The sequence below is a fragment of the Oryctolagus cuniculus genome, chromosome 19, assembly GCF_051225735.1.
Source record: "Oryctolagus cuniculus isolate XC-2025 breed Fujian yellow rabbit chromosome 19, ASM5122573v1, whole genome shotgun sequence".
Taxonomy (NCBI): domain Eukaryota; kingdom Metazoa; phylum Chordata; class Mammalia; order Lagomorpha; family Leporidae; genus Oryctolagus; species Oryctolagus cuniculus.
This window is the reverse complement of record NC_142885.1, coordinates 23,683,882-23,706,290: the sequence shown is the minus strand read 5'-3', so window position 1 is coordinate 23,706,290 and position 22,409 is coordinate 23,683,882. Positions and strand designations below refer to the sequence as shown.

Below are 22,409 nucleotides of genomic sequence, written 5' to 3'. Positions count from 1 at the left end.
AATAGTGCTCCAACGTGGGAGCTTAGCTGAGCAGAAGCTCCAAAAAGGTTGGCTCCCTTGTGAAATGTCAGTGAGTGTAAGAGTTTGCACACCCTAGGGATGAAAGGTGGTGTTCCATCTGCTAGTTCATGTGCACACCACACTGGGTACTACTGCCTGAGACAGTGTTGGGACCCCCACAGGCATACATAAAATCTTTGGCACCTCCCCTTGCCAGCTGAGGGAGGCCTGGTTTTGAGTGGAGAGCTTCACTGAAGAGGGCCGACTCACCTCGTGGGACTAGAGATGGGAGGGGAGGTCCTGAGCCCAGCAGGATCCTAGGCTGTGTCCGGTGCTGAAGGAGGCTCATGTCTGGCTTTCCCCAGCAATGTGTCCGACAGCTATGAAACAAGACAAAACCAACAACTTTTAAGGCCTCTGGGAATCCACAAAAAAAAACCCCAAACCAATCAACCACAAAACAGACAGCACTGATTGATGGAGAATTGCTGACTGCCCAGGAAAGAAGAGTGGGAGAAGGTGGTGTGCTGGCCTGGAGCTGTGTCCCTTTCCTCCCCACCCTGAGCTTGTGGTGCTACCAGGGTGGGTAAAGGTGTCTGTCAAAACCAGCAGTTTGGTTTGTTGGACATGGTGCTGAGGGGAGAGCAAGGAACCCATGCTCAAGTCCTCGCCAGTAAAAAGAGCAAACTTCACAGGACAGAACGCAGGAAAGCGGCAGTCCTGCTGGCCTGAGGTTGGACGCCCTTTGGGACAGGGGAAGACCAGTGTGCCAAACAATTTTTTATTTTTTTTATGATTAGGTATTTATTTGAAAGCCCAAGATACAGAGACTGTGACATAGAGAGATCTTCCATCCAACTGGTTTACTCCCCAGGTGGTTGCATCAACCACTATGGGACCAGGCCAAAGCCGGGAGTCAGGAGTCAGGAGTCGAGACTTCCCGGTCTCCCGTGAGGGTGGCAGGGCCCCAAGCACTTGTTCCATCTGACACTGCTTTCCCCAGGATATTCGGGAGAATCCTGATCAGAAGTGGAACAGCCTGGATACAAACCAGTGCCCATATGGGATGCTGGCATTACAGAAGGTGACTGAACCTACTATGCTACAACACTGGCCCCCAATTTTTTTATTGATTGGAAAGGCAGGGACACACAAAAGAGAAAGGGCCAGATGGGGAGAACGTCCATCCTTGTTTAGCCCTCCAAGTATACACAACATCCATGGCTGGGCCAGGCAGAAGCCAGGACCCAGGCATTCAACCTGGGTCCATGTGAGTGGCAACGACCCAACAACTTGAGCCACTACCTGTTGTCTCCCAGGGTGGGTATTACAGGAAACTGGAACTGGAAGGAGAGCTGGGACTTGAACTCAGGCCCTCTGTTATGGGATGGGAGCATCCCAACAGGTGGTGTCATCACTGTGCCACACACCCTCCCCCAAAGAGAAGTTTTCCAGGAGAATCCTGGATGCCATGGTTGGGCTAGACTGAACTCAGCAACCAGGAGCTTCATTCACATCTCCCACGTGGGAAAGCAGAGAAGATGGCCCATGTCTTTGGGCCTCTGAATCCAACTGGGATACCTGGGGGAACCTCTCTGAGCCATGGCGTACAGAAGATCTGCTCCACCCATCCATGGAGAGAGAGCCATGTTCCCAGAACCAGCTCTCTGTGGCTGCTCCACCTTGGGTTTTGAGCCCCTGAGTCTCTGATATGTTGAGTGCCTGGGAGTACCTCACAGTTTTACCTGGGCACACAGCCCCCATCAATCCTCCCAGCCAGACTCAAGGTCAGTGGGGAACAGGGACTTTGCTCTCTGGCAATATCCCTGGATCCCACACGTGCACCAAGAGTCACTCGCCACAGCCCCTCCTTGTTTCACAATGGCACCTTCTCCCCACCATCCTCCAGCTGAACTGCCAGCTGCTGGGCACATGCCCGAGACCTGCTCAGCTGCTTCTTACATCCATAATTCCACCTGCCCTCTCTCAGCCACCTGTTTGTGGGGAAACGGGGAGAGGGAAATGTGCCCCTTTGTCCCACTGGGTAAGTGGGTGCCCTGTCGCACTCAGGACTCTAGGCCGCATTCACAGACAGCGCAGTCGACCAGGCTCTCCCTCCAGCTAGATCACCAGTGTCACAGGTTTCTGCACTCTGATCTCATTCACTCTCCAAAGCTGATGCAGCTCCTGGGGTCATGTGCTGTGTCTGTGCTTGCTGCTTTGCGTCCACGTGGGCCTTCCACCATGATCCACGGTGTCCTTCTTCCTTCCTCAGCACTTCCTGTAGTTTGCTCTCCAAGTCTCCCCTAAGAATATACTTCATCCACTATTTTTTTTTTTTTGCTGTTTTCCCCTAGCCTAAAGCAGTACACCCCTTCCCCATTCTGCTCTTTTGGAATCTCCAAGATGCTTTACTTTAAAATGGCTTGCCTCATGAACGGGCATAGCAACACAGCAGAACACAGTTTATTGTTTAGAGGTCTGGCATAAGCAAATTCAGTTCAGAATACTAATGTTAGATTTCGTGGCATTTATTCTCACTAGTTAATTTTCAGAAGTCTTACTAACAGTAAGGAATTCCTTTGGGAAATTTAGCAGTTTCCTTGCTGAAAACCACTGGGTTACATTGTTTTGGGAGTGGAACATTGTGCCCTCCTTAGAACATTAGTCAAGGCCTTGATAGTCACTCTTTGGCAAACAACTCTGCTGCTGAAAATACAAAGGGAGAGACAGGAGTGACATTTGCATTTTGATTTAGATAGTACTTTGTTCTCAACTATTTATGGTCTCCTTTCCTCTTCAGAATGCACTTGTACACGCACACACACACACATTCCTCTGATATAAAGTATTCTGTACAGAGAATCGAGCCAATTAACTGAGACATGAGCAATGTAGAGAGTAGAGTATAAGGAGAGAAAAATTCACTGCTCTACAATTATATCAAACACGATGAAGATTCACTGCCAGTCTGATGTCTGTTTTAGGGGATCATATGATAACAGCTTTTCCCCTTCTGGTTTTTCATTTAGCTGTGCTTTCAGATTTTTTTTTCATGTTTTTGGTAATCTTCCTTTAAATATCTGTACAAGAGTTAACATTGCAATGTGGCATTGCTACCAGTACTCTGCTATGTGATACTTATTTTAACACCTTTGATAGCCTGAGAAAATTTGATGGGTTAGTTTTTTCTGGAGCAATTCCTTTACTTCACTTATTTTAACCCACTGCTTTTGGTAATGCTGTTTATGAGGAGTTGCCTTCACTTCTTGCTCCTGGAATCACGACTATCATGAATATTCTGCTTTCTGACTCCTGGCAGCTCAGGTGAGATGACTCAGCCTTTTGAAAGCCTTACTCAGCAGTTGCACTCCCTAGAATATTTTCTGACTTCTTTCAAAATATTTTAACCAAAAAAGACTTTGAAGGCAAAATGAGAAAAGGTTGAAATTAAGTTATATACATATATTGCATATCTTATCTTTGTTTTTCAAATTTATTTCTGTAGTGGAATACAAGCACTCTAAGGGCTAAGCCATGCATATACTACAATAAACATTTATGGAATGTGGTATTTATTTTCAAAAGCCTCAACAAAAAGCAGCAGTAAAGCTGAAATATCATATGTTTGAGAATAATATAATAATACCAATATCCAAAATGTTAGAATGATGCAATTATTTGTTTCTGACTACAGATTTCCTGATATGATCACGGTATATAGTTTAGCATTAGACCAAGATTTATTGCCTCATAAAAACAACATTAAAATAATTTATTTTGTGTGAATTAGAATTCTAAGACATAAAAAATGAGAATTAAACCTTGATTCAAGAAATTTTTGAAAAGTCCATTGAAAGATCATAGGCAGCATACAAAAGAACCCCTGAAGAAGATAGTGAACCACAACCAGGAGCAAGACACAAATAGAGTCCTCTGTGTGGCTGAGATTCTAAACTACAACTTGTCCCCAGATCTTGATCTTTCCGATTTGCTTACCGAAGGCTCCCACTGTCACTGATGCAGGCTTTTGGTGTCACTATCGTACCAGTGCAGGCACTGCTGCCTGTGAAAGCTCAGTGACCTTACAACTGCTGAAGTCACTGCCAGAAATGACAACTTAGCAGCTTCTTTCCAGCTGAGGGCAGCTGTCTGTGTTTGGCTACACTGACAGCATATGTCTACCCTAGGGGTAATACACACCAGGAAATCATGTATTTGGCATATTTTACTTCTTCTTGGCAACAATTCCAAAACTGGAAAACAACGTTTTCCAATATAAAAGATGTTACACCCTCTGCACATTCACCCAGCATTCTGTAATATCATTTGTAAAAGTCTTTATTTTTTTGAAAGGCAGAGAAAGAGTGAAGGGGGGGGGGTCCCCTATCCACTGGTTCACTCCCCAGATGGCTGCAATGGCAGGAGCTGCGCTGATCTGAAGCCAAGAACCAGGAGATTCCTCCAGGTCTCCCACGCTGGGGCAGAGGCTCAAGCACTTTGGCCATCTTCTGCTGCCTTCCCAGGCCATAGCAGAGGGCTGGATCAGAAGTGGAGCAGCCAGGACTCAAACCTGTGCCCATATGGGATGCTGGTACTCCAGGTGGCAGCTATACCTGTACATCACAGCGCCTGCCCCCAATATCTTCTGAACTCTAGTTGGCCCCATAATATATTCTTGACCAGTAAGGTGCACCTGGAAAATGAGCTGAACATGGTCCAAATACTTAAGTGCTACCACTCACATTATAAACTTGGATGGAGTTCCAGGCTCCTGACTCCATCAGGGATTACAGCCATTCTGTTAGTGAACCAGAGAAAGATCTCTTTTCCCACTATGTCTCTTTGTCTCCCCCTCTTTCTCTGTCACTCTGCCTTTTAAATAATAATAATAAAATGGCCAACAAACACTTGAAAAAATACTTAGGATCACTAATCATTAGGGAAATGAAAATCAAAACCACAATGAGGTTTCATGTCACTCCACATAGAATGGCACTCACACAGAAATCAACAAATAACAGAGGCTGGCGAGCATGCGATGAAAAAGGTACTCTGGTCCACTGTTGGTGGGAATGTAAACAGGGGCGGCCACTGTGGAAGACAGTATGGAGATACCTCTATAGACCTACCCTATGATCCAGCCACCCCACTGCTGCAAATTGTCTTCAAACAGTACTTTATACGTTTTGTGTCTGTGTGGGTGCTTTGTGTCTGTATGGGTGCAAACTGTTGAAATCTTTACTTAGTATAGACTTGGTATTCTATATAAAAATAATTAAAAATGAATCCTAATGAAGAATGGGATGGGAGGAGTATGAGGTGGGACGGGAGTTGGGGTGGGAGGGTGGCTCTGTGGGGGAAGAACCACTATATTCCTAAAGCTGTACCTATGAAATTTGTATTAATTAAATAAAAGCTAAAAAATTAAGAGTGGGAATGGAATAGGAAGAAGGGTTAGAGCATGGGTGGGAGGGAGGATAGGGTAGCAAGTATCACTGTGTTCCTAAATCTGTATATATGAAATACATGAAACTTGTATAACTTAAATAAAATTAAAAAATAAGTGATTCCAAGATCTGCAAAAAGAAAAATTAAACAAATACAAGAAAGCAGAACACATTATAATCTTAGTGTCCCATTAACAGACAGTGTCAACTACCAGTCTTCTGAGTGAGCCCAAACACCAGTAGTCTCAATTGACATCATCATAACCCCCTGAAGGGTCACAGACAGGAACTGATCAACGGAGTCCAGAAAGCTCACTAAATCCACTGAGACATGAGAGTGCAAAACAAACTATTCCTGGAGACAACATTATGGCATTTCAGGTAAAGCTACCACCTGCAGGGCTGGCATCCCATACAAGTATCAGTTCAAGTCCCAGCTGCTCCCTGCTAATGTGCCTGGGAGAGCAGCAGATGAGCCAAGTCCTTGGGACCTTGCTACCTATGGTAAAGATCAGGATGCAGTTACAGGCTCCTGGTTTCAGAGTGGCCCAGCTCGAGCTCTTGTGACCATTTGGGGTATAAACCAGAGGGTATAAAATGTCTCTCTGGGGTCCAGTGCTGTGGGGTAGTGGGTAAAGCCACCACCTGCAGTGCAAGTGCCCATGGTGCCAGTTTGTACCCTGGCTACCCCACTTCCAATCCGGCTTTCTGCTGTGGCCTGGGAAGGCAGTAGAAAAATGGCCCAGGTACTTCTACCCCTGCACCCGTGTGTAAGAACCAGAAGAACATCTTGGCTCCTGGCTTCAGATATGCCCAGCTCTGACCATTGAGGCCATTTGAGGAGTGAACCAGCAGCCAGAACACCTTTCTCCACCCCTCCCCTCTCCCTCTCTGATTCTCTGTAACTGTCAAATAAATCAAGAAGAATTAAAAGTGGCCCTGATGAGGGATGCAAACATTTCTTAAAAAAATAAAGAAAATGTCTATCTTTCCCTCTCTCTGTAGCTTTGCCTTTCAAATAAATAACCCTTTTAAAAGAATATTATTCAGGACGGTGCTGTGGCACAGCAGGTTAAGGCCCTACCCTGAAGTGCCAGCATCCCATATGGGCGCCAGTTCTAGCTCCACTTCCAATCCAGCTCTCTGCTATGGTCTGGGAAAGCAGAAGATGGCCCAAGTCTTTGAGCCCCTTGCACCCACATGGGAGACCCAGAAGAGGCTCCTAGCTCCTGATTTTGCATCAGCCCAGCTCTGGCTGTTGTAGCCATTTGGGGAGTGAACCAACGGATGGAAGGCCTCTCTCTCTCTGTCTCTACCTCTCTAGTCCAAATAAATAAAGATAAATCTGTAAGAAAATAATATATTATTAAGTCATCACATTTTGAAATAATGTTACATTAGATATAAGAAAAGAAAGTAATTTTGCAAAAGCAGAAGTAGTGTGCCTATCTCCACAGAAAGAAGGTAGAGGAGGAGGAGGAGGAGAAGAAAAAGGAACCAAAATAAAAGATACAGGGTAACTACAGATTTAGGAATCAGAGGTAGACATTTGGCCTAGAGGTTAAATTGTTGGTTGGGTTGCCCATGTCCCATACCTGAGTACTTGGTCTCAACTTCCATCTTTGCCCTAGATTCCAGTTTCCTGCCAATGCAGAACCTAGGAAGCAGTGGTAATGACTCAAATAATTTGGTCCTTGACATGCACTTTGGACAAAGAATAAACAGAAACAATTCTGCAAATTATAACTGGCCCTGTTTCCTTCAAACCACCAAAAGCAGACAAGATAGTAACTGAAAAATAGTACCATTTCTTGAGTGATAGGGACTCTGCTAGATGCCTCCTGTAAGAGTCTTTATTTTTCTTTACTGTTAATAAATCATTGATCACAATTTTAAGATATGCCACTTCTTGTTATAAGGTTAAAAAAAACCACAAGCTCAGAGAGGATAAGTAATTTTCCCATCATTACACAGCTTAGGGCTGCCACAGACCGATTGTGGAGGTAAGTCTTTCTAAACCCAAAGGCAAATTTTAACTGGCAACACTTGGCAGTTTTTTTTCCTGTTATTCAATAGCCTGAAGCTGGCTCGGCAGAAGCTGCGTGCTTATTTCAAAGGGAAAGATACAACATCAATCAGTTCAAAGCTGAGTGTTTAGAATCACCAGGTGATTTTGAGAAGACAATACTAACTCCTGGTGAGGTGTATTTCCACCTGTGTGTCTAGATTCATGAGCAATGCTAGAGCTGGAGCTCTCTACACCAAATTACTACCATTGTAATACAATTGACTCCTATCAATATATGCCTTCAGAACCATTCTGAAGACTTACAAACTACCCATTTGTCCATAGGGTATGTCTAACCACTCAAAGATAAAGGATAGCAGTTATTGGTGGAATAAATGTAGCAATGGGTAAAATTGCTCAAAAATCACTATTTATTTATAAAAAACAGAAGTAGTGTATGATCGTGGGGTCACCCACTGAGATTCTTACTAAACTAAGTTGGCTTTGTAATGAATACTTGCCTTGGCATCACTGCTAGCCAGTTGTAACAGGCAGCTGTAACAATGAATATATTCTGTGAAAGGATGATTGCAGATTGTGGGCTCAATGTGCAATGTCTACCAAGGCAAAAATTTTCTCTCCTTGTTGATTCGAAATTATGTAGTGCTGCTCTCAGTCAGTTCATCTCAAGGATATTATTACCTCTATTCTACCCCTTGTATGGCACTCACAATGAAACCAATTCTATTGGAAGGCCCCTGGAGGCAGAGCTGTTTTTTCAACTTGCTGAAATGCATTCAGGTCCTCCTAGTTCTGTAAGACCAATGAAATCAAGTAGTTCTTTTTCCTATTTGGCATGGACAACCATCACAACAGGAGGGGCCTCCGTTGCTGAATGCTGAGGTATCTTGCACTGAATTAAACTTCATTCCATCTATGTGCAGTATTATGTAAAATTTCACTTTCTGAGCAGACCCCCAGTGATTTCTTTTTAAGTCAGGCGCTACCCAGGCAGTACAACTGTTTACTTGTCTATCCCCATACTACAGGGGGCACTCAAGTACTGTGCAGAAGAATCTTTAGACCTTTCTGGTCCTCAATTTTTGGGAGGATGAGCGGCATCCATGACAGACAACAGCATTCATTACCATCTTCCTGTTATGCGACAAGAGCCTATGCATTTTTACTACTGGTATTCTCACCCACAGATAACCCAGGCTAAACTAGAGAAAGGGACACTAAGATATTTTTGACAGGACTGCTCTGTAATACCCCTATCTCCCCATAGCCCCATTAATTGGCACCATGTGTGACCCTCAGTTTGCTAGGAAATACCTGAGATGGGCCTGATTCATTTAGAATTCAGGTGTTTTCAATAGGCAGTGAGAGACAGGTTACAGAACTGGATTGGAAAAGCAGATAAACAACACAGAGGTCATTTCTTTTCTTTCTAAGCATAAAAACCATGATGGAATGACCTTCAACCCCAGATTCTGCTACATGGACCTCACTATCAACTTTGGAGTTACTTTACTTCTACTTACATAAATTATAATTTGATGATAAAATACTGAATTATAAAATTTTCATAAGATGGCTGATATACACTTATTTTTTTATATTGAGAGAGAATCTTGAGGGCTGGATTCTACTTAACTTATAAAGGAGAGAACAAATCCTATTTCATCAGTATGAAAAAGATGTCCTTTGATTTTTTTATATTATCTTCATATTTCCCTGGCTGGCCAGGACATAATAGTTACAATTAACATTAGTTTCCTGGGCAATCTTGGCAGCATAAATTTCTGTGTGTCAACATCGAGTCAAAGTGATGGCAATACCCTGAGAGACTGACTCCTGCCCTAAGGCCCTGTCAAGTGTACAGTGCTCTCAGCACAGAGGCAGAAAACCCACTTCATTAAGGAGGACCCTGCACCATCCAAGGAAGGACAGTGAAATAGAATGTCACAGGGGCTGGCGCCTTGGCTGACTTGGTTAATCCTCTGCCTGCGGTGCCGGCATCCCATATGGGTGTGACGTTCTAGTCCCGGTTGCTCCTCTTCCAGTCCAGCTCTCTGCTGTGGCCTGGGAAAACAGTGGAGGATGGCTCAAGTGCTTGGGCCCCTGCACCCACATGGGAGACCAGCAGGAAACACGTGGCTCCTGGCTTTGGACCAGAATAGCTCGGGCCGTGGCAGCCATTTGTGAGGTGAACCAACGAAAGGAAGACCTTTCTCTCTCTCTCTCCCTCCTCTCACTGTCTAACTCTGTCAAATAAAAAAATACAATGGCACAGAGGTTTCCTCTCCTCATCTTACTATCATGACCGCCAACATGCTTGTCTTACCCTGCCAGGCTCCAGTGTATCAGAAACATCACATTGTTAGCAAAACAACCTGTGATCTACCATTCACGGTCTTGAGTTTCTGCAGCAACACATTGATAGCTGAATCCCAAATACTTGTCACAGCTAAAAAGTACTGTGTGTAAAGTCTTTCTCAACTCAAAGCCCGGAAGAATATCCTTAGTACCAACACTTCAGAGGAAGGGTCCCATTACCCTGATATACCTGACTTTAGGGAAGAACTATTTAACGTAAGAACAGACATACCCATCCCTTCCTCAAGTTCCACCTGCTCTCTCTAAGTCAACTCTCCTTAGAGGGCATCACCTGCAAGGACAGCCCCAGAACTGAGGCTCCTGTGTCTGGTCAGAGCCTCAGGCTCACAGCCTCATCCTACAGGAGGCAGTGCATCCACTCCCTGTAAACCTAATCTGGGTCCATCAGAGCAGCTCCCTGGACAGGTACACACGTCACTGTGGAATAAGTTCCTCTCCCAGTCCTTACTGCTCAACTCAGGATGCCCCTGGAGGAGTTGGATAGTGGACCAGGCATATGTGAGAGTCCCCTGAAGTTTCTGGCTCGGCTTATCCCTATCCACACCCTCTTTGGGTGCCACTTGCTCTAATGTCACCTGGTGTTGCTTGGGCTAACTCCTGTCCCCCAAACATGCTTTCTCTGATGCACTCCCTCAGCTCTTGAGCTCAGAATGTAGACTAAGCCCAGGCTGCTGCAGGAGACACAGAGTAAAGACAAACATCAGGTCTCATCTTCAGTTCCCCAGGCATGTTTTACGCACATCCCTGGTCCCCAGGAACTCAGAGAAATCTCGGAAGAAGGGACCCCAGAGAGGTACAAAGATCTTATCCTATTTCTTGACAAACTGAGGAAAATGATTGCCGTGAGAATTTTGCAAATTCCTGTGGCAACTGATTGGCAGCAGAATTCACACACAAGCCTTGCCCTCAAGGCTCCCTGTCCCAAGAATGTAACTCATCACCCAGAAACCACTATCTGTATTTCAGCTTACTTTATTTAGATCAAACATAGCTACTTCCACTGTTCAAATATATGAGATGGGACTACTCTTTTATCAGAGCTCAGAAAGTCCTATTATTAATACTCAGCTGATTTTCAACCACTCTCTGACAGGCTGAGACTAAGGAACACACTAAATACTACTTAAGAAAACACATTCACTATGACTTTACTCCACCATTCTCCTTTAGGTTTTTCAGTTCTGCTCTATTAGATGGCTTGTTTCCTTAAATTATTCCCAATAGATATAATGAGATCTCTCCTCTGTTTATCTCAAAAGTAGGAAAAAGATCGATTGGATGAAGGCATAATCTAATAAAATTCAAATTTAATGATTCAAATTTGATGATACCTGTTTTCCAGATTTTTGATCTTTTCAATTGCAGCCATGGTGATCAATGAATGGGAAATGAATGACTACAAAGAGGATTCCCTGGTCTTTGGAAGGCATTAAAAATTTTCACAACAGAATGCTAGTGATGGTTGCACAATTACATGAATCTACTAACACCAAGGTGTTATACATCTGTAATTGGTGATTTTTCTTTTAAGTAATTTGAAAGGAAATTTTAAATTTCTGCTCCAAAATGTAAATAATGGAATAGTCACTTGTAAAGACAAGAAAATAGTACAACATACTTAACACCAATTCTCTTCTTCGATTAGCCCAAGAATTGAGGTCATAAGGAAAACAGCGTCCCTGAACATGAGAAATATACGCCACTACAAGAAATACCAGCTTACCAGGAAGAGAGAAGCTGCTGAATGCAGCAAATGGTAAGGACACTTCCATGGTAACTGTCCAACTGCTGGAGGCTGGAGGTGACGTGCCTTGACAGTTAAAAACATTTTTGTGTGTGGGCATTTTGCCTTGTAGTTGGAACACCCATTGAGACACCCACAATGCAGTGCCTCAGTTTGAATCCAGCTTTCTGCCAACGAAGACCCTGGGAGTCAGCAGATGACGACTCACAGAAATCTATCACTGCCATGCAAGTGGGAGACCTGGATTTAGTTCCTAGCTTCCATTTCTGGCATAGTTGGAATCACCCAGTGGATCACAGTTCAGTGGAAGTGAACAGTTATTAATCATTCTCTGTGAGTCTGCTTCTTAAATTGGGGTCAAGGTGGAGTTTTGGAAATAGTTTTGGAAATTTTACCACAAGAAACACAAACAGGTTCTCTTTAAGAGTAGAAAAATTGGCCGGCGCCACGGCTCAATAGGCTTATCCTCCACCTGCGGTGCTGGCACACTGGGTTCTAGTCCCGGTCAGGGCACCAGATTCTGTCCTGGTTGCCCCTCTTCCAGGCCAGCTCTCTGCTATGGCCCGGGAAGTGCAGTGGAGGATGGCCCAAGTGCTTGGGCCCTGCACCCGTATGGGAGACCAGGAGAAGCACCTGACTCCTGGCTTCGGATCAGCGCGATGCACCGGCCACAGCGTGCTGGCCGCGGCGGCCATTGGAGGCTGAACCAACTGCAAAAGGAAGATCTTTCTCTCTCTCTCTCTCTCACTGTCCACTCTGCCTGTAAATAAATAAATAAATAAAAGAGTAGAAAAATCATCAGTGCCCAGCGCCAGCACTACTCCTGTCACTTCTGCCCCTCTGGAGGTCCTGTGGCCTGCAAATCTCAGCCCCAAATACAATACAGCAGCTCCAGCCCCACCCTCTGGCAGTGACTAGGGGTCTGCTTGCCCCGTCTAATGGGCTTCACTGTGACTCCTGGGGCTCTGGCCCATCAGGCAATGGTCTCTAGCACTTCTTGTATCACATTTGGGTGATGGGTGGTGAGCCGTCACTGGGCCCACTCACAGAGCCAGCCACGTGTGCTTCCAGAAAGAATGTCATTTCTGCAACTCTGTTCCCTCACTCTAGTGGTGGCTGAGAGATTCCATACCATGGGGCCAAGCAACTCCAGTGGACCCCACACCCTTGATGCTGCTGTACTGAACTACAGCAAAATAAGCTATACGGAGAGGCCGCTATGGTATTTAACTTGAAATGGAGACAAAAACATGCTACATAGTCAACACCTAAAGACAGACATTCAGGAAAAATCCTTCAATCCTGGAAAACCATCCCTTAAAAATGATACAAAAAAACTGATCTATCAGATGTACAACAATCAACATAGGGACAGAAGAGTGAAAAGTAAAACAATATGCTACCCAAAAAGAATATAACCACACTACAGTACAAGAACACAAAGAAAAGGTGGTGAGTAAAATGCCAGATAAAGAATTCAAAAGACAGGCTATAAGGATCTTCAGAGAGACACAAGAGAATATGGACAGTTAGCTGAATGTTATGCAAGTGATGCATGATATCAATGAATGAAAACTTCAACAGAGACAGAGACCTTGAAAAAGAACTAAAGTGAAATCTTAGAAAGTATGAAGTGATTCAGTCAAAAAAGTGAATCTCAAACACATCTCAACAACAGAGACTAGACTGAGCAAAAGAAAGAATACCTGAACTCAAAGATGAGTCTTTTTAAATATACCAGTCAGACAAAAGGAACAAAAGAGAAGATGGCCTCCTGAGACCAGCGGAACACAACATAAACAAGTATTCAAATTTCCGCAGTCACTAGGGAGAGAAGAAGAACCAGTGCAGTGAGGTAACAGCTGAAAACTTCCCCAGGCTGGAGAAATATATGGACAGTGATGTACAGGAGGCTTCAAAAGTCCTTGAGAGAAGTGACCAGGAAAAGTTCTGTCACCTTATGCTTGTACTCAAAAGAACACCACAAAAAAAGAAACAGAATTGAATCAGAAATGCACATGGTCCCTTTTAAGGGAAACCCCAATTAGATTATTAGCACATTTTCCCCACAAAGCTTAAAGGATTCATAAAATAGAAAATCCATTCATGATTAAAATCATGAACACATGCATATGGAAAAAAAAATTCTCAACTTAATAAACCCATACATAACAAACCCACAGCCAATATCATATGAAATGGGGAATTCAAAAACATTCCTCTAACATCTTTGACAAGATAAGAGTAACAGTGGGCAGAGAGTACTCTTACTGGTCTGATTCAATATGAAACTAGATAGCTTGGCCGGTGCTGTGGCTCACTTGACTAATCCTCCGCCTGTGGCGCCAGCACCCTGGGTTCTAGTCCTGGTTGGGGCGCCAGCTACTAGTCCTGCTTGCTCCTCTTCCAGTCCAGCTCTCTGTTGTGTCCCAGGATGGCAGAAGAGGATGGCCCAAGTGCTTGGGTCCCTGCACACGCATGGGGGGGGGGGGATCTGGGAAGAAGCATCCGGCTCCTGGCTTCAGATTGCTGCAGCGCCAGCCATAGCAGCCGTTATATATATATATATAAAATCTGAGATGGTTTTTCTGCATTGAAGTAATGCCATTTTCTGTGACCTTTCTGAGACTCCCTTGCATTAAATTGTTATAGAATTCAGATGTGAATGAGAAAAACCTGGGGCCAAAGTGATAACAAATGGAAAGCACAAAACAAAATGTGGACCCAACCTCCTAGGGCATTCAGAGTGTAAGATGCTCCTATGTCACCTGCCAGCCTGAGGACAAGCAAACTGGATTGGTCCATAGAGGATGAGGGTGGGGGCTCGCCAAACAACTGAGTTGTGCTGTGGCAGAAAAGCATATAATGCATAATAAATATTACTAATATAGCATTGTAACAATCAGAGTGGCATTTAGTACATCCACAGTGTCACACAACTGTCATATCTGATCCTGGGACTTCTCCACCTCTACCAAAGGAAACCCCATACCACTAACCAACATGCCTGGGGCCGGCGCTGTGGTTTAGTGGGTAAAGCCACTGCCTGCAGTGCTGGCATCCCATATGGGCACTGGTTCGAGTCCCGGCTGCTCCACTCCCCATCCTGCTCTCTGCTATGGTCTGGGAAAGCAGTAGAAGATGGCCCAAGTCCTTGGGCCCCTACATCCGTGTGGGAGAACTGGAAGAAGCTCCTGGGTTCAGATTGACACAGCTCCAGCTGTTGCGACCAATTTGGGAATGAACCAGCAGGTGGAAGTCCTCTCTCTCTCTCTCCTCTCTCTGTGTAACTCTTACTTTCAAGTAAATAAATAAATCTTAAAAAATGCCTTTGTTCAGAATTTTTTTCAGAATTCTGAATACAGGATGTTTATGAGATCATTGGCATTCCTGGCTAATGCTGATGTACTCAGTAACAAGCAATAAACACTCTCAAGTGCGGGTAGCATGTAAAACATCCTCAAGTATATTTTAATTATTTTACTGAGATGAAGTATGCTATTTTGCATGCATAATATTATCAATATTACATTAAATCTCTTCATTAATTAGCACTAATGCTACTTAGAAGAGCTGTCAATAAAATAATTCATTCTCATAACATAACCTGGATCAGGAGTACATGCTGGCTCCTATCTATTATGCTGAGCTAAGAGAGGGCTTCTGCTATAATATCAATTTATATTCTAAAAATGGCTCTGTGAACAAGTGCTTTCATGTGCTAGAGTTCCATCTCAATCACAGTATTTGAAGACAAGTGGGGATGGTAGATAACTGTTAAACAACCCCTTTGTGCTAATGCCCGTGACCTCATCCAAACACACCATTATCTGTGCAAATGCAGTACACATTTACATACTGTGTATTAAATTTTTCATGAGATTTAAAGTGTTAGCTAAATACCATAACATACATTGACCACAAGGCCTTCTTCATAACTAGGTGATGAGGACACAGCCTGCAACTCCCTGTTAGAAGTCTGCTGTCTGGGGCGGGCATTTGGTGCAGCAGTTAGGACACCACGTAGGACACCAGCATCCCTCATCCCAGTTTCTGGGTGTGAGTCCCCACTCCACTCCTGAAACTTCCTGCTCATGCACACCCTGAAGGCAGTGGTGATGGCTCCAGTACTTGGGTCCCTGACACGCATGTGGGAGGAGATCCAGATTGGACTGTAAGCTCCTGGCTCAGCCCCAGCTGTTGTAGGCAATTGGGAAATCAATCAGCTGATGAGAAATTCTCTTTCTCTCTCTCCTCCCCACCACTACTAGACTCTCTGTCCTTCAAATACAAAAATAATTAAGTAAAGAATTGAATAAAATATAAAAAGAAAGCAAAAGTGTGTTGTCTTTGGCTATATGTAGTTTTTCCTTTTAAAGATTTTTTAATTTATTTGACCATTAAGGTTACACAAAGAGAGAAGGAGAGGCAGAGAGAGAGAGAGAGAGGTCTTCCATCTGTTGGTTCATTCCCCAGATGGTCCCAATGGCTGCTCCATTTCTGATTCAGCTCCCTGCTGATGGTCTGGGAAAACAGTAGATGATGGCCCAAATGCTTGGGCCCCTGGACCGGTGTAGGAGACCTGGAAGAAGCTCCTGGTATCAGCTCAGCTCCAGCCATTGCAGCCATTTTGGGGTGAGTGAACCAGCGGATGGAAGACCTCTCTCTCTGTCTCTCTCTCCATCTGTCTGTAACTCCATCTCTGAAATAAATAAAATCTTAAATAAATAAGATTTTCTCTTGGTCATAATCTCTGTAACTCTGACATAAATAAATAAATAAATAAATAAGGCCGGCGCTATGGCACAGTGGGTTAAAGCCCTGGGCTGAAGCACCAGCATCCTGTATGGGTGCCAGTTCTAATCCCAGATGCTCCTCTTATGATCCAGCTCTCTGCTATGGCCTGGGAAAGCAGTAGAAGATGGCCAAAGTCCTTGGGGCCCTGCACCCACATGGGAGACCAGGAAGAAGCTGGAAGGCTGATCAAGGCTCGTTTATTCTAAAGTCTCAGCAGCATTTATACATATCCAGCTGCAGAACAAAGAATCACAAAGAACCACAAAAAATAATAACATACATAAGCAAGTTTTTGGGGCCTGTGGCAGCAAAGATAATTTTAACAGGTGTTCTTTTTTTTTAATTTTTATTTATTTATTTATTTATTTATTTTTTATTTTTTGACAGGCAGAGTGGACAGTGAGAGAGAGAGACAGAGAGAAAGGTCTTCCTTTGCCGTTGGTTCACCCTCCAATGGCCGCCGTGGCCAGCGCGCTGCGACCGGCGCACCGCGCTGATCCGATGGCAGGAGCCAGGAGCCAGGTGCTTTTCCTGGTCTCCCATGGGGTGCAGGGCCCAAGCACCTGGGCCATCCTCCACTGCACTCCCTGGCCACAGCAGAGAGCTGGCTTGGAAGAGGGGCAACCGGGACAGAATCTGGCACCCCGACCGGGACTAGAACCCGGTGTGCTGGCGCCGCTAGGCGGAGGATTAGCCTAGTGAGCCGCGGCATTTATCCATATCCAGCTGCAGAACAAAGAATCACAAAAAATAGTAACATACGTAAGCAAGTTATTGGGGCATCCGGCAGCAAAGATAATTTTAACAGGGTGTTCTTGATTATCATCCTCCTTCAGGATGGGAGTATGTGACTTTCTTATCCTAGGAATTCCACAAGCCAAGATTGGCCCTGATTTGTCCAAAGGCTGCCTACATCTCCCCCTTTTTTATTTTATTGAGAATGGCCTCTGTCTTAGGTTGCCCTCAGTCATCTCTGCCCTTACCCGTCATTGGTAACTCTGGCAGCTTGGCCTAGAGCTCTGTCTTAGATTGGTACAGGATGCTGAGTGTCTTACCCATCTCTGAGGACCATTCCCACATCTCTGTCAAATGATGACTAGGTAAAGAAATTATGGGGGCAGGCACCATGGCAAAGTGGGATAAGTCTCAGTCTACTGCACCAGCACCCCATAGTGGCGCCGGTTTTAAGCCTGAATGTTCCCTGATGATGGCCTAGGAAAACAGTGGAAGATGGCCCAAGTCCTTGCACCCATGTGGGAGACCCAGAAGAAGCTCCTGGACCCTGGCTTCGGAACAGCCCAGTTCTTTTGTTTTGTTTTGTTTTTTTCTTTTGTTTTGGCAGGCAGAGTTAGGCAGTGAGAGAGAGAGAGAGACAGAGAAAGGTCTTCCTTCCATTGGTTCACCCCAAAATGGCCGCTATGGCTGGTGCACTGTGCTGATCCGAAGCCAGGAGCCAGGTGCTTCTTCCTGGCCTCCCACATGGGTGCAGGGCCCAAGCACTTGGGCCATCCTCCACTGCACTCCTGGGCCACAGCAGAGAGCTGGACTGGAAGAGGAGCCACAGGGACACAACCAGCACCCCAACCAAGAGTAGAACCTGGAGTGCCATTGCCAAAAGATAGAGGATTAGCACGGTGAGCCGAAGGGCCGGCCACAACAGCCCAGTTCTAGCCATTGCAGCCATTTAGGGAGTAACCAGATGGAAGACCTCTCATTCTCAGATAGAAGACCTCTCATTCTCTGTCTCTCCCCCTCTCTTACTCTGCCTCTAAAATAAATAACTCTTGAAAAGAAGTAATTGTGCTATACACACAATATGGGATACTATTTAGCAGGAAAAATGCAGTGCTGTCTCTTGCAACAAAATGGATGCAACTGGAAACCATTATACTTAGTGAAATAACCTAGTCTCAAAAAGAAAAATACCATATGTTGTCCCTGATCTGTGGTAACTAACAGAGTACTTAACACGTGTGTAGGAGTGAAATGGGCATTTTGAGATATGGTGCTTTTTTACAAGCCTTGTCTCACTTTGAGGAACAATTTATTTTCTTCAGACTATTTGTTGAACTTTTACTTAGTGTATAGTTAATATTATGAGTATAAAGTTAACTGAAAAATAGATTTCTGTAAGAATTAACAGTGCAAATTGGAGAGGGATGAGGAAGAAGTATGGAAGCATGGGATATAGGAAATATTGGATGCGAAGAATCAATATGTTCCTGAATATGTATATAGCAAGTACATGAAATTTGTTTACTTTACATAACATTTTAAAAAAATAGATAATCTGCTAACAAGACTGACAAAGAAAAAAAGAGGAAAAACCCTCAAAACTTCAAGTAAATAAGATTAGATGAAAAAGTGGACATTATAACAAACACTACTGAAATACAAGGCTTCAAAAGGCATTTCCATTCAATACTATATGCTAATAAACTGGAAAACCTTGGAGAAGTGGAGAAGTTTATAAATACAAATAACTTACCAAATTAAATCCAGAAGATAAACACAATCTGACAGACTCATAAAAAGTAATGGGATTGTAGCAGTAATCAAAATTCTTCCATCAATGAAAAGCCCAAGACTTGGTGGTTTTACTATCAAATTCCACAAAACATTTAAAGACAAACTCCAACACTTTTCAAAGTATTTGAAAACACTGAACAGGATGAAACGCTGCCAAACTCCTTTTAGGAGGCCAACATCACTTAGACACTAAAAACAAAGACACAAAAGGGAAAGAAGACTACAGGCCTATATCCTTGAAGGACATAGATGCAAAGATTCTCAACAAAGTGCTAGCCAAAAAATTCAAAACATCAAAAAGCTCATACATAACTATCAACTGGAATTTATCCAGAAAAAGCCAAGGTGGTTCCACATTTGCAAACCAATCAACATCATAAATTAATCAACATATTGGGAAGAATGAAAACCATACTCTCATTAGATGCAGAGAAAGCACTGGGTATGATTCATTACCCTTTGATGGTAGATATAGAAGGAATATGCCTCGGGGCCAGCGCCGTGGCTCACCTGATTAATCTGCCACCTCCGGCGCCGACATCCCATATGGGTGTTGGGTTCTAGTCCCGGTTGCTCCTCTTCCAGACCAGCTCTCTGCTGTGGCCTGGGAGGGTGGTGGGGGATGGCCCAAGTGCATGGGCCCCTACAACCACGAGGTAAACCTGGGGGAGGCTCCTAGCTCCTGGCTTTGGCTTGCACAGTTCAGGCCATGTCGGCCATTCGGGGAATGAACCGATGGAAGGAAGACCTTTCTCTCTCTCCCTCTTCCTCTCTCTCTCTCTCTCTCTCTCTGTCTGTAACTCTGCCTGTCAAATGAATAAAGAAAAGAAGGATTACTCCTGAAAATCATAAAGGTTATATTTGACAAACCAACAGCCAATTTTATGCTGAATGAGGAAAAGATGACAGCATTTCATCAAAATCTGTAAAAACACATGGGTGTCCACTTTCACCACTCTGACTGAATATAGTATTGTAAATTTTGACAAGAGCAATTGGAGAGCAGAACAAAATAACATGCACTAAAATTAGAAAAGAACAAGTCAAATAATCAATGTTTGCAGAAAACATGATGTTAGGCCGGCGCCGCGGCTCACTAGGCTAATCCTCCGCCTAGCGGTGCCGGCACACCGGGTTCTAGTCCCAGTCGGGGTGCCGGATTCTGTCCCGGTTGCCCCTCTTCCAAGCCAGCTCTCTGCTGTGGCCAGGGAGTGCAGTGGAGGATGGCCCAGGTGCTTGGGCCCTGCACCCCATGGGAGACCAGGAAAAGCACCTGGCTCCTGGCTCCTGCCATCGGATCAGCGCGGTGCGCCAGTCGCAGCGCACTGGCCACGGCGGCCATTGGAGGGTGAACCAATGGCAAAGGAAGACCTTTCTCTCTGTCTCTCTCTCTCACTGTCCACTCTGCCTGTCAAAAAAAAAACAAAAAAAAAACAACAAAAAAAAAAACCATGATGTTGTTCCTGGAAGAACACAAACATTCCACCAAAATGCTGCTTCAACTGATAATCCAATTCAGTAAAGGTTACATACAAATAAATAGACAAAAATAGCTGCCTTTTTACATATTAACGATGGCCTCACTGACAAAGAGAGCAACAAAAATCCAATTCACAATAACCACAAAAATTAGCATATTTAGGAATAAATTTAATCAAATGAATGAAAGATCTTTATAATGAAAATTATAAAACACTGACCAAAGAATAATCAAGGACACAAAACTGGAAAGGTATTCCTTTTTTTGTGGATTGGAAGAATCTAAGTCATTAAAATGTCTATCTCATAAAGAAATCTACAGAATACCAATGACATTCTTTACAGAATTAGAAAAAACAAACTCAAATTCATACAGAACCACAGAAGATCCAGAATTGCTAAGGTGATCCTGAGTAAATAAAAATCAAGCTGGAGACATCACAATACCTGACTTCACAGCATACTAAAAAGCTACACTAATTAAAACATCATGTGACTGGCAATAAAAAAACTGAGACATACCAATGGAGCGAAACAGAGAATCCCAAAGTTAATGTAAATACATATAGCCACCTGATTTTTTTTTTTTTTTTGACAGGCAGAGTGGACAGTGAGAGAGAGAGACAGAGAGAAAGGTCTTCCTTTTGCCGTTGGTTCACCCTCCAATGGCCGCCGCGCTGCGGCCGGCGCACCGCGCTGATCCGATGGCAGGAGCCAGGAGCCAGGTGCTTTTCCTGGTCTCCCATGGGGTGCAGGGCCCAAGCACCTGGGCCATCCTCCACTGCACTCCCTGGCCACAGCAGAGGGCTGGCCTGGAAGAGAGGCAACCGGGACAGAATCCGGCGCCCCGACCGGGACTAGAACCCGGTGTGCCGGCGCCGCTAGGCGGAGGATTAGCCTATTGAGCCGCGGCGCCGGCCGCCACCTGATTTTTGACAAAAGGGTTCAGACCATTCATGGGTGTAAGGATAATCTCTTCAACAAACGGTGCTGGCAAAGCTCGATGTATTTGTGTAGAAGAATGGAATTAGATCCATATCTCTCATCATTTATAAAAATCAACTGAGATGGGGCAGCCATGCACTTCTCAGAAGACTGTTCTTACAAGTATGGTCAAAAACAGTGAGGCCAGATACCAGTGCTGTGGTGTAGTGGGTAGGGCCACCAGTGGCGCAGGCATCCATTGATCAGACCAATTCCTGCCCTGGCTGCTCCACTTCTAATCCAGCACCCTTTTAGAGGGCTGGGGAACAGCTGTTGAGGATGGGTCGATTGTTTGGGCCTCTGTCACCCTTGTGGGGAGACAACATGGGGCCCCTGGCTCCTGGCTTCTTATAACCAGTGGATGAAAGATCTCTGTCTCTTAATGCTATAATGAGTACTCAAACAGTATATTTCGCTTTGTGTTTCTATGGGGGTGCAAACTGTTGAAATCTTTACTTAATGTATACTAAACTGATCTTCTGTAAAAAAAAAAAAAAAGAAGAAGAAATTATCAATTCCCAACTTGACTCTCACTGGGATTAAACATGACAATAGGTCTGATCTGATTTCACCATCATTTAAAAAATCATCTATTATTTTTCACTTTATGTTTGTGTGGGAGCAAACTGTTGAAATCTTTACTTAATGTATGCTAAACTGATCTTCTGTATATAAAGAGAATCGAAAATGAATCCTCATGTGAATGGAAGGGAAGAGGGAGTGGGAAAGGGGAGGGATGCGGGTGGGAGAGACGATATGGGGGGGAAGGCATTGTAATCCATAAGCAGTACTTTGGAAATTTATATTCATTAAATAAAAGTTAAAAAAAAAATCTCTGTCTCTCCCTCCCTCTCTGTAACTCTGACTTTCAAATAAACGAACAAATCCCCAAACAAACCAAAAACTCTGTAGTGGTTTCTCGTTAAGGGCAGTCCACGTGAGGCAGACAAACCATTCAATCAGATCTGTGTGAGATTCCCCATTCCACAGAGTGTGAGACTCCTCGTTCCCCAGTCTG

General features: G+C 44.2%; 1 protein-coding gene across 3 annotated transcripts in view; it reads right to left on the bottom strand.

Annotated features, from left to right (window-relative positions):
* LOC127489004 (uncharacterized) overlaps positions 1–22,409 on the bottom strand; it is a 115,342-nt gene that overhangs the window by 24,536 nt on the left and 68,397 nt on the right. Inside the window, exons 1-2 of one of the 3 annotated variants that reach the window (XR_016226099.1) lie at positions 2,167–2,331; positions 271–380 (exon numbers count right to left, since the gene is read on the bottom strand). Coding sequence is in view for 1 of the 3 variants with exons in the window: in XM_070063863.2 (XP_069919964.2) it covers positions 271–380; positions 2,167–2,246 (190 nt within the window). In the remaining 2 variants the exon portion in view is untranslated. Of the gene's footprint in view, positions 1–270; positions 381–2,166; positions 2,333–22,409 lie in introns of those variants that run through there. The other 2 variants (XM_070063863.2, XR_016226101.1) reach the window with 2 other exon arrangements.